This window comes from Schistocerca piceifrons, chromosome 5, assembly GCF_021461385.2.
Source record: "Schistocerca piceifrons isolate TAMUIC-IGC-003096 chromosome 5, iqSchPice1.1, whole genome shotgun sequence".
Classification (NCBI taxonomy): domain Eukaryota; kingdom Metazoa; phylum Arthropoda; class Insecta; order Orthoptera; family Acrididae; genus Schistocerca; species Schistocerca piceifrons.
This window is the reverse complement of record NC_060142.1, coordinates 107,379,823-107,392,804: the sequence shown is the minus strand read 5'-3', so window position 1 is coordinate 107,392,804 and position 12,982 is coordinate 107,379,823. Positions and strand designations below refer to the sequence as shown.

The following is a 12,982-nucleotide window of genomic DNA, read 5'->3' as shown; positions in this document are numbered from 1 at the left end:
ATCAAAGATGGTAAACGCCACAGGAAGCCGTAACTTGACGACTCGATCAGGGAAAACAACAGCACAACCGTGACATCAGTATGTGCGTCACACAAACACGTTGTGAGTGATGGAATAAAATACAATGCGGGCTGTACGCTGGAATGTCACTATGTACGCGCAGGCTACACATGTCGCACGAGTACAGCTACAATCGCAAGCAGAATTCTATTGCATAATCTGTGATGTCAGTATACACGCCACACACATATGTCATGAGCAGTGGAACAGTTTTTCTATAGGGTGAGTGGCTCCGCAGATAGGTCTTCGCTGAAGTGCAGGTAGGGATGGGGATGACGTGAGCAGTGGTGAACACGCACGTGCATGGCTCAGAAGATGACTTGGCTCTTATTTAGATAGAGATGCGACGTCTATACGCGCCTGCGGGCTATGCGCTGTGTTGTCACTATGCACACTCTTAGGCTAGGCATGTCAGACGTGTCCTGTTAGAATCACAGGAGAGAAAAAGAGGTCGAACTGATGAGAGGGATGATAGCATTCTCTGGCGGTGGTACTGTGTACTAGGTCAGTTGGGCTCTGGACCTCATGGCGAACACACCGGACGGCAATAGTGGCTCAAATTGTTTAAATAAAGACTGGTGCATGATTTCGACAGTTGGCGATTAGCAAGCATGTTTGCAGAGTCTTTTAGTGGTTCACATGTCTGTAGGCTGTGTGATGTGATCCGAAGCATGTCAGATGATGTGTTTTGTATCAGTGTAATAAGTATACTCCATCCTTTAATAAATTGTTCCAAAATAAATAAAGTACACTCCATCCTCTCTCCACCAGCCCAGTGCAGGCTGAGTTCTTTTCTCACCAATCCCTAGGAAGAGGTGGCAGTCGGATGACTTAGGTTAGTGGAGGTAGGCCAAGTTCTTTTGCGCCATTTTCTTAGGTTAGTAGAGGTAGCCCAATTGACCTATCTTCCCACCAAAATCGAAACTTGGCGCCAGTTCCTAGGATGAAGTGGCGTTCGGGTGACTTAGGTTAGTGGAGGTAACCCAAATGACCTTTCTTTCCCGCCATTTTCTTAGGATAGTAGAGGTTCCATTGTCCTGATGGAATTTGAACTTCCCACCAGGGGGGAGGGTGGCGGGCAGGGGGGGGGTGTGGCAGGGGGGACGCCGTGGCACTTTTTCCCGCCATCTTGGCTAACGGTACTTTGGCGAGGAACATGCCTTGCTCCAATACTCCCGTCGGTTTTGACCAATGACATGTTAGTTTGCTCATAGATATTGATGTCCTTATTTTGGAGACGTAGGTATAAAGTGGTTATCTTCTGTGGTGAAGTGTCATCATTGTAAATTCAAATAAATGAATGTGTTCTTAAAAGACAGCGCCAGTCAGTGTGTACAAGTTTTTTTGCTTGTATTAAATCGTTTGTTCTTTCCAATTCATTTGGTGCTTATTTTCATTCTTAGTGAGTTTGAGATATTTTGGAATAATTGTTTTTGATTCTGGGCAATTTTTATTTTTTGATTTTTGTTTGTAGGTATGGATTTCTCTATTCCTATGAATGTGGAAGATTTGAAGCAGGGTTCTTCAACTGTAGTATGGAATACAAATTTTACAGGTGTCGCTTTTTTGCGCCTTCGCTAGCACTACTATCACTACCACATTTTTCAGTCGATACTAGTACTACCGAAGGCGAAAAGACCGACGTGCGAAAAGTTTGTGTCCCCTACTTTAGTCGACGTATATAGATCAACTGAAGAGCAGGATACTAGTGCTAGCAAAGACGAAAAGGCGATATACGTAGCACTGGCATCCTGTGCCTCAGTTGAACTTCGAAGGTAGCTGTTCTTCAGCTGACCTATGTAGGTATGTCCTAGTGTGGGACACAAATCTTGCGTATGTCGCTATTTTCCGCTTTCGCTAGCACTAGTATTCCATTCCTCAGTTCACGTATACAGGTCCACTGAAGTACGGGATACAAATTTTCCCTATGTCGCGTTTTTAGCCTTCGTTAGCTACTCTAGTGTCCTATACTTCAGTCGAACTACATAGGTCAACTTACTGATGTACGTTTCTTCGCCGTCGCTAGTACTACTGTGAAAATTTTCAGCCGATATCATTAGTATCTAAGGCGAGAAAAAAATGTATCTTATACTTCAGTTGACCTATATAGGTTAACTAAAGTATGGGATAAAAATTTTATGTATGTCGCTTTCTTTCACTTTCGCGTAGTTCAACTGAGGTACAGAATGCCAATATTACGTGCGTCGATTTTTTTGTCTTCGCTAATATTAGCATTGTATTCTTCAGTTGACCCATATAGGTCAGCTGATGTCTGGGATACAAATTCTACGTATGTCGGCCTTTCCACCTTCGCTAGTATTAGTATCAACACAAGAATAGGATGCAAATAGTAGAAGAGGCGAAAAAAGCAATACCGGTAAAATTTGTATCCCTAGGCCAACTGAAGCTAGTGCTAGCGAAGACGAAAAAGTCGACATGCGTTAAATTTGTATGCCCTACTGCAGTTAATCTGTAAAGATAAGCTGACGTTTGGGATGCAACTCATGTATGTCAACTGAGGTATACAATGATAACATTACTTCTGTCCCTTTCTTTTTTCCTTTTTTTTTTTTTTTTTTTTTTTTTTTTTTTTTTTTTTTTTTTTTTTTTTTTTTTGCTCTAGTATCCCATACTTCAGTTGAGCTGTATAGGTCAACAGAAGAATAAGATACTAGGACTCAAAGAAGCGATATTCTTAACATTATTTTGGAAATATGAATGTACGTGAAATGTTTACCACCTTTTGTCTCTGTTCTACATTCTTTTTTTCTCAACATTCGTCTTTCCCATTAAATCTCTGCACTTAATGATCTGTGGTAACTTCTGACGTCATTCGTCTTTGCCGTTAAATCTGTACAGTCCATGATCTGTGGTAACTTCTGACGTCATTCGTGTTTGCCGTTAAATCTGTGCAATGCATAATCTGTGGTAACTTCTGACGTCATTCGTGTTTGCCGTTAAATCTGTGCAATGCATGATCTGTGGTAACTTCTGACGTCATTGGTCCAAGCCGACGGTTTGTATCCCATTCTTCAGTAATCCTCGAAAATGTTAGATGAACGATACATAACAACACTTATAGTTAAATATTGAACAAGAACTTCTACTATGAGCGTTGCAGATGCCGACACGACATCGCGGCTTGTTGCTGAGCAACAACCAGGAAAATCGGTGCGTTCCTGCTCGGGGCAGAGGCCAGATAACGTGCCCTTGTTCTTGGAGGAACATCGAGTTGCCGTCACAGCTGCCCGAACCCGATAACCAGCGCCGAAAATGACCCGTGACGACTATACTGACAATCCGGGGCGGTCAAGTGGACGCAGATAGTTGCAGAATGTTTATCTCGGAGGGGCGAGTTTTGTCAGCAGTGCACCGGTGGGAGTCCAGCGAAGACATGGTCCAAGGATTCAGCGCGGCCGTTCTGCTGGCAACCGCAGTAAGTTGCATCGCTACCTGCTCGGAGACGGCCTATTAGACCCTTCACCCAACCCCTCTCTACATTTGCAGCAGTTAGCGATTAATGGAAACGCAGTGATACTGCTCGCTCACTTTTACTTGGCCCCTCTGTGACCGGTGGAAATCGGCTGACTTCGTGCCGCTCCGGAATGTTTACGCTCGTTACCAACCGTAGCTACATAAAAGTATTGCCTGTCGTAATAGTATGTAGCCGTTGTGAATGTGATGTTAATTCGTGTGCGTCGTGATTGTTAGTATCATTTATGAAAATGAGCGAAGAGACTGTACCTCTTTCTTCTAGCGACACGCCATGAACTTTCAAGTCAATTCTGCGATGCATTAATCCATTACGTGTTCGTTGCTTTTATACGCTATAAGCTGGCTGCTCTGGGTAAAGGAGGCGGTGCTTGTCTCAGCAGCCAATTACAAGCATCCACGCCCAGCACCCTCCGCTTAGGCCAGTATTACACTATCAAATTTCTTTGTCCAATATCTTTGCAAAGAAATGTTATGGTGTAATAGGGAACTTTGTCAAATGTCGTCAAATATTTTATCAAATCAAGGGCCTCGTTGTAGATTTGATCAAAGAAGTCGCTTGTCTTCTGTTCACTGCAATGTGACGTGTTACCACGTGGAATGCTAGCATCGTTGCAGCGTTCTGTCATCAGTAGTGTTTTTATAAACATTGCCGGTAAATACAGTTGGTGTGTACCGACAACTACAAAATTAATAGAGGTGTATGAAGCTGATGAATACAAAAATAGATTAAGAAGATGGAGACCGGACCTAACCTAACCTAACTCTCTCCTGTAACAAGGAATAGGAGTGTGTCCAGTAGACTTGGCCACTGTTTCTATGTTTCGATACAGTGTATCGATACGTGGAACTGTTTCAGTGTTTCGGAACGGCTGTGGTTCACTGTTTCGAAACAGTGGTGTTTCATTCCGCCCCTGTCTCGGATATCCGGACCAGATTCGATCTCGAGCCAGACACAGAAACTGTATCGTTGTTTCAAAATAAGGCTGTTTCAGTCCACCTGTGCTTGGAACGGACTGATTGTATCGAAACTGATGTTTCATTCCGCTCTGTGTCGGACGAGATTCGGGCTCGGCACAGGTACTGAAACACAACATACCACTTCGTGAAACACTTTCAAGAGTGTCGAAATCGTTTTGACAAGCAATAGCATGAAGCTTAAGATATCCGAAAATAAAGCTTCGTTTCTAGATGACTGTCCTATTCCGAAATGGCGTAACATTTGCTTTGTAAACATTAACCAAACAATAAAACAACGCATACTATTCACATTCAAAATAATAAATATGTGAAAATCATTCAGTTAAACTACACTTTTTTTATAACATACGTTTCTCTGTTCAAGTACAGTAATAATGTTAAGAAACGCATGTAAACCTAGAACATTTTGAATAAAAAAGGGCTTAGAGTGACAGTTATTATACATATACATAAATTTAATGTAGGTATAATTGCAAGCAATCTGTTTGACATATCACTGATAGTGTAATGGTGAACGGGAAGGGCTGGGAAGCATGGTGAATTTACAGTAACGGTTCGAAACACCTTGAAAGACAAAATTTTTTCTGTTATATTTTGTTATTTATTCGAATTATTTGGCATTATTTGTGAGTCTATAGTCACTGTGCCTATTGTCCACAATGATTCACTTTGTGTACATGGGAATTAGCAGGATGGGTATATTCCCATACTAGCGGAATGTGGGAATCCCAGTACCATATCCGTTGTTTCTGCAGTTCGCTCCCACCTCCAGTTCCGTTCGTGGTGGTTCTTCTGTCTTCAGCTATGGCTGTCCTCAGCCAATTGAAAAGTATGAAAGTCACACGACACGAAAGCAGCGCATTTGCTGCATGAAATACGAAACTGCCAAGACGCCTAAGTGATAGTTTCATACTTTCTGCGATATGATTAGCGCTCTCGCACGTCATTTGTGTTTATATGGACATACCTATACAGTAGACATTCAAGATGATAAAACGTCTAGGTTTATTAGATTACAAAACACAAACTGTTTCACTGTTTCGAAACAGCGTATCGAAACATGACATTGTACTGTTTCATTTGTTTCGAAACAGTTACGTGTTTCAGTTTGCCCATCTCTAGTGTTCAGTGAGCCTGTCTTCTGCAGATATAGCAGTTCTTAAGTGAGTATTGCGCTTTGTGATATGAGGATACACTTCACTGAGCACATACAGAAATGTATGCTCATGCATTCTTAAGTAACTGATTTAAGACTTGACGTCCTCCACTATAAGCTCACGTAACAAGTTTTGTTGAATGGTCTATCGTGTCGTCGTAAAACACACGGTTACATCCTGGTACGTTTCTTTCTTCCCCTATTTCTCTTCCGCATGTGTACACAGTGCAATTGTGGGACATGCAACTGCTGCAGTTAATAACAAGTTCTTGTTGTCAGCCATCTTGAACTTTGACGAAATATATGACGACAGTGTAATACCCCTTTTTAGCGCTACGTCAACGATCTTTGTCAAATATATTTGACGAATATTTGATCAAATCTTTGACAAGGAAATATGATAGTGTAATACCGGCCTTAGTCACCTCGTGAAACTGAAACAAACACAAACGCGATGATTGGTTAGCAGCCGTAGTACACGTAGACTGGTATTGTTACGCTCCTTGGAAGTAGGTCCTACTTATGTATTAGATAGCTTCTTATTATGTTAGTGTAAATGAAACTTTAAGATATTCTAACGTGTTAACAGCCATCAACATTTTCCTTAATCATACTTTAGTTATATAGTTTATATTTCAAAAATCGTGTACAGTCGTATCTCTGCACTGTTGTGCTCTGATTGTCGCGCAGTTAATACGCAGTATGAAAATGACTGAGGCTGCTTCCTGCACCGTAGTGATAAACGAGCGTGGAACACCATTCAAAAGTTGTGAGAAACAAATTATTCACAATGGTTTCCACAATTTTATAGAAATAGTTGCCTTTGAAGTTTTCTGAGAGCTTTAACATATAAAGTAAGGACAGTGCAGTTAATCGGTAGCGTTGCAGAATCGTAACTTAACGTCCACGGATCGCTGGTTCAAATCTCACTTCCGTCTTTTTTTCGTTCAGTTTGGAATACCTACGTCTTCTAGACATAAAACTCATCAAATATATCCTAATTAACACATAACTTACGAGGTGCGGCTAGAAAAAAACCGGACTGATGCTGGAAAAAACATTTATTTACAATTTCATGTTATCTCCTTCAATGTACTCTCCTACTCGGTCTCTACACCGCTCCACACGAATTTTCCACTGTTCATAGCAATGCTGCAGATCATTTTCGGTAAGTCCATACATTACTTCCGTCGCTTTTTCTTTTACTGCTTCAACAGTCTCAAATCTAGTTCCTTTCAAAGCTGACTTGACTTTAGGGAAAAGAAAAAAGTCACAGGGGGCCAAATCAGGTGAGTAGGGTGGATGATCTAAGATGGGAATGTTGTGTTTTGCCAAAAACGTCTTCACTGACAACGCACTGTGAGCTGGGGCATTGTCTTGGTGAAGGATCCATGACTTTTTTCTCCACAAATCGTTCCGTTTTCTCCGTACTCGCTCACGTAGGGTAGCCAGGACGCTAATGTAGTAATGCTGATTCACTGTTTGTCCCTCTGGTACCCAATCAATGTGCACAATCCCTTTGATGTCAAAAAAAACAATCATCATTGCCTTGAATTTCGATTTTGACATTCGTGCTTTTTTTTGTCGTGGAGAACCAGGAGTTTTCCAATGCATGATTGGCGTTTAGCTTCGGGATCGTAAGTAAAAAACCACGATTCATCGCAAGTAATAACATTTTGTAAGAAGGTGGGATCACTTTCAATGTTTTCCAGGATGTCAGAACAAATCATTCTTCGGCGTTCCTTCTGTTCAATTGTGAGACACTTTGGAACCATTTTTGAACACACTTTGTTCATGTTGAAACTTTCATGAAGAATCTGCCTAACAATTTCCTTGTCAACTCCTGTTAACTCAGACACTGCTCTGATTGTTAAACGGCGATCTTGTCGAACAAGTTTACCGATTTTTTCAATGTTTGCATCAGTTTTTGCTGACAATGGTCTGCCAGTGCGAGTGTCATCACTGGTGTCTTCGCGGCCATCTTTAAATCGTTCAAACCACTCAAACACTTGTGTTCGCGATAAACAACCATCGCCGTACACTTGTTGTAACGTTACAAACGTTTCACTTGCAGATTTTCCTAGTTTGAAACAAAATTTGATGTTAACACGCTGTTCTTTCTGTACACTCAACATTTTCCGACGCACAGACAAAACTTCAACTACTTAAAACAGACGCCACGGGCAGACTGAGTGCAGGAGACAGATGAAACTCGAGCAGTAGGCGGAGCGAGAGTCACGTGACAGGCCACGCGACTTTCAGCCTTATTGCATTCGTTTTATTGTTTCACCAGTACTAGTCCGGTTTTTTTCTAGCCACACCTCGTATCACTACTCATTATGAAAATTGCACGTTGTATTTGTTTCTAGTTACATCTTGCACAAAATACTCTAGTTTTCATTGCAAATATGAATCGATAATCGCCCGCATCTCGTGGTCGTGCGGTAGCGTTCCCGGGTTCGATTCCCGGCGGGGTCAGGGATTTTCTCTGCCTCGTGATGGCTGAGTGTTGTGTGATGTCCTTAGGTTAGTTAGGTTTCAGTAGTTATAAGTTCTAGGGGACTGATGACCATAGATGTTAAGTCCCATAGTGCTCAGAGCGATTTGAACCATTTGAATCGATAATCTATAAAAGATTGTTAGTGAAGGTTGTTTAAATTAAGAAAACATAAGAAATTAAAATTTTAAGACATAACTGTAAAAACAAATACTTTTTATTTGGACTGTGTCCATTGTCATATACCATAGACACGGTCTTAACGAGCCACAGTGATAAGCGTCGTAGAAACATGCAAAACAATAGTCTTCACTGCATCGAACACACCAAACAAATGGTGCATCTTTACAATTTCCACCGTACCACTACAGTCTGAACTGATCTGGAACCAAGTTAAGGGATTGGTCGAGAGAAATAACAAGACATTTATGCTGCCAGACGTACTGGATCTAACGCACGAAGCTTTGTGGCACCACACTGTCGAACGCTGGCGGAATACAGAACGGCACGTTACAAAAGAAGAGGAGAAAATTTGGCACTTGGATTGAAGTGTTGGCAGAAGAGCCAACACCGTGTTGCTAGAGGAGGCCGAAATGCACGCTTTTACGCTCACGCAGGCTGGCGCGAGGTCTGGAACAGTTAAGGGAATTACTAGTAGCAAATAAAGTACGTAGTTGATGTAATACTTAACTTTAATCCATAATTGGTGTACATCGCTCTTGATGGTACATTAATAATAATGTCAATATAAACTGGTAATGGCGCCTTGCTAGGTCGTAGCAAATGACGTAGCTGAAGGCTATGCTAACTATCGTCTCGGCAAATGAGAGCGTATTTGTCAGTGTAGCATGGCTAGCAAAGTCTGCTGTACAACTGGGGCGAGTGCTAGGGAGTCTCTCTAGACTAGACCTGCCGTGTGGCAGCGCTCGGTCTGCAATCACTGACAGTGGCGACACGCGGGTCCGACGTATACTAACGGACCGCGGCCGATTTAAAGGCTACCACCTAGGAAGTGTGGTGTCTGGCGGTGACACCACATGGATGGTTTCCTGGATTCTGTTGTTAATAGAGTCGTAATCAACGTGTCAGATGACGCTTCCAGTACTGGTATGCATTTCTCGGTTTCGAATATGAAAGGAGTCCAGAGATTGCCAGACGAATGACTATAATTGTATCTTCAGTAGCTTCCATATTTAACTATATGATGAAACCCCTGCGATGCGCGTTTAAGTCACACATAGCGCAGGCAGAAAAATTACCCTGCGTTTAAGTCAAGAATTTTCATCAGTCTTGTTTTTAATTACGATAGTATATTAGTTACGAACGAGAGCATGAGAGTTTGGTCGAATTCGGTTAAAAATTAAATGACGTTCGAAGCTATATTGTTTCTGTGTCCGTCCCTTTTTATGTCGTAACTGCAGCTCCTCGCATCACTGCAAGTTAATAGGACCAGCTGGTTGGCCTGTGCTGTCCATGTTAAATGCGCAGGTAAAGCTGTTGTCACGTATCGCTCAGTCGATGTGCGCATAACGCACAGTGTTAAAAGTATCCACGCCACGGTATATTGATAATTTTTACTTATGGACCGTCTGACAGCAACTGAGTAAAACACAATTTTAGCCCGCATCTCGTGGTCGTGCGGTAGCGTTCTAGCTTCCCACGCCCGAGTTCCCGGTTCGATTCCCGGCGGGGCCAGCGATTTTCTCTGCCTCGTGATGACTGGGTGTTGTGTGCTGTCCTTAGGTTAGTTAGGTTTAAGTAGTTCTAAGTTCTTGGGGACTCATGACCATAGATGTTAAGTCCCATAGTGCTCAGAGCCAAAACACAATTTTAGTGCCATACGGGTTTCGCCTTTATTTTCTGCAAGGCATCATCAGTGGCCTGGAATATTTAATTTACATTTTTGTCACTGTGCCTATAGGTTATAAACAGTAGTATGCCTTGCAGAAAATAAAGGCGAAACGCGTATGGCACTAAAATTGTGTTTTATTCAGTTGCTGTCACACGGTCCGTAAGTAAAAATTATCAATATGCCGTGATATTACACGCAACTGAGGAAGACAGGACTACAAAAGTTGAAGATGTATCCATGCCATCTTACTTGTTTGTAATTGAGGCAGCTTGGCTGCGGCTCCACGTGAAACGAGATGCAATGAGATTCCAGCTAATGCGGAAGAATAAATGGTGTAATGTGTACATCAGGTCTATTCTTATGATGAACACAGTACAGGGTAGGTGTAGTCGGGCTGGTACTACAAGACAATCCGTCATGAACGAAGCAGGCCTAGTGCAGCTGGCATCCAGCGCTAGAAAGTGGTGGAACTAAAGGTGTGTCCACACGATGCCTCTTTACTCGTGCGCAATCGAAGACACAAGGCAATAAAAACGCACGCACAAATGATTGTGAAAGAACGTAGGTACGCATGGGCTTCCTCGTGTCCAAACGTTGCCTCATTGCGCAAGCAATCTGCTATGCATCGCCTTCTTTGCTCGGGAGTTTGCGCTGCGTTTATTGTGGTGAAAATACGACAAGTAAAAGGAAACGCAAAAGCGACTATAGGTAGTATCTAAAGAACTGAGGCACCAGGAATACAAAGAAACGACATTTTGTTTGAAAATTTCAGAGGGAGGTCACAGCGAGATTTTAAATTTGCTGCTGGGGAAATAGCATCGATGAGTCCGGCACTAACTAGTAACTGGCGACCGATATACCAGTGGGAACTTTTTATTTCGTGTTTCAAACCAAATCATTTTAGTAATTATTTCTGAAACTGAGAAACATTTAAAGGGACGTCCTTAGTCGTTATGTGAAGGTTAATTAACATTCAATTTACCATTTGTATTTTATTGTATAAAAACAACTGTTTCCACAATTTTAATCATGAAAGGTTATGTGTAGATTAACATTCTCGGGCTCGACAAACTTGCGAAATTTCATACATGCCAAACCGGAAGTTGTGTTTTCCAATTTCCTATTTTTCGCAGACTTAATTTCCTTCATTTCGATTTGGTTGTTAGTTGAGAAGCTACACATACCCCATCATTTCCTTTGTTCAGATGCCAAGCCCCACAGCTGTTATGCTATTAAGTCGCCATAGCAAGAACATTTGTCCACAGTTTTTATATACAGATTTAATGAAGTTCTGTCTTATTTTTCTCTGTTTTCCTACTTCGAAACTTGCGGTATTTTATTCTTTATGGTAATATGATTGGAGACTCTTTATCTAATACCTGATGATCAGGGCATCACATCTCAAATTTTTAATCATATAATCTTTGGAAGCGGCATTCCACACGATTTTTCGTTGTCTCTTATCATTTACAAATTCCAGCATCTTTTCTTTGTAGTCAGCAGATATTATTACACATATATCGCTTCACAGCATAACCTCAAAAGACTGCACAATGAAACACATATAGGCCCCAGTTGCCTTAGTCTGCGAAAAAGCGCGAAGATTTCCACCGAAGGCGGAAAGCAATGCGCTTAACGCTCAGCCCCCATTTGCAGAAAATTAAGTTTATACGCATTCGCAGAGCTGAACACAAAAATGGCATCGCGTGGACACATCTCAAGAGAAGTAACAGATAGACATCGGACCGCACGTGCCCGCCAAACGCTGTGACGCACGAACACGCTAAACGGGATCTTCACGATGTGCTTTCTGCTTGATATTGTTCATTGTTTGCTGTTTTATTGTTGACATCAGGGCTGGTTTGGGCCCAGGCGACGCAAGCTGAAAGGAGCGCCAGAGGCGCCACAACTTTTAATGTTTCTGTACGAGACGTGTTCAACGTGTACAAGGAACCCGATGCTAATTTAAAATATGACTTACTTCATGATACACTTGTAAGAGAATTTGAAAACTGTTTCCCCAAGAAAGTAGTTAAATCTAATTATAAGAAACTATGCAAAAAACCTTGGCTTACTAAAGGAATAAAAATATCTTGTAACCACAAAAGGGAACTGTATCTAACAACAAGAAAGTGTAATGATCCAGAAATAGCCAAATATTATAAAAACTACTGTGCTACATTACGAAAGGTTATTAAAAAGTCCAGAAGTATGTGCATCATGTCTGAGATTAATACCTCTGATAACAAAATCAAAGCAATTTGGAATATTATTACAAGGGAGACAGGACAACCAAGAGTACAGGATGACGGCATCACCATCAAAGCGAATGGAAACTTGATAAACAACAAGCCGGAAGTCGAAAACATTTTGAATAATCATTTTTTAAATGTTGTAGAGAAAATAGGATCTAAATGCTCATTAGAAGAAGCAAGGCAGTTAATGGAAGAGGCCTTACCCACACCATTTGATACAATTGAAATTCCACCCACCTCTCCATCTGAAATTAGGAAGATAATAAACTCTCTCAAGAATAAAAGCTCACATGGAATTGATGGCATTTCCAGCAGGATAATAAAAGCTTGTTCCCAAGAAATAAGTGGGATTCTTAGCCACATATGTAATAGCTCTCTGAAGCAGGGTATTTTCCCAGACAGACTGAAGTATGCCATTGTTAAACCACTGCATAAAAAAGGGGATATGTCTGATGTCAACAACTACCGCCCAGTCTCTCTTCTGACTGCCTTATCCCAAATTCTTGAAAAGGTAATGTATTGCAGAGTAGCTTCACACCTTTGTAAAAATAAAGTTTTAACAAAATTTCAGTTTGGTTTCCAGAAAAGTTTTTCAACGGAAAATGCTATATATACTTTCACTAATGAAATATTAAATGCTCTGAGTAACCGGAAGTCACCCATTGAGATTTTTTGTGATCTATCAAAGG

At 41.4% G+C, this 12,982-nt stretch overlaps 1 protein-coding gene across 1 annotated transcript in view; it reads left to right on the top strand.

Moving 5' to 3' along the window:
- Window positions 1-3,353: 3,353 nt before the first annotated feature.
- LOC124798209 (venom dipeptidyl peptidase 4-like) overlaps window positions 3,354-12,982 on the top strand; it is a 301,929-nt gene continuing 292,300 nt past the window's right edge. The window contains exon 1 of the mRNA XM_047261512.1: window positions 3,354-3,496. Within this exon, the coding sequence (XP_047117468.1) occupies window positions 3,395-3,496 (102 nt within the window). The 5' untranslated portion in view covers window positions 3,354-3,394. The remainder of the gene's footprint in view (window positions 3,497-12,982) is intronic.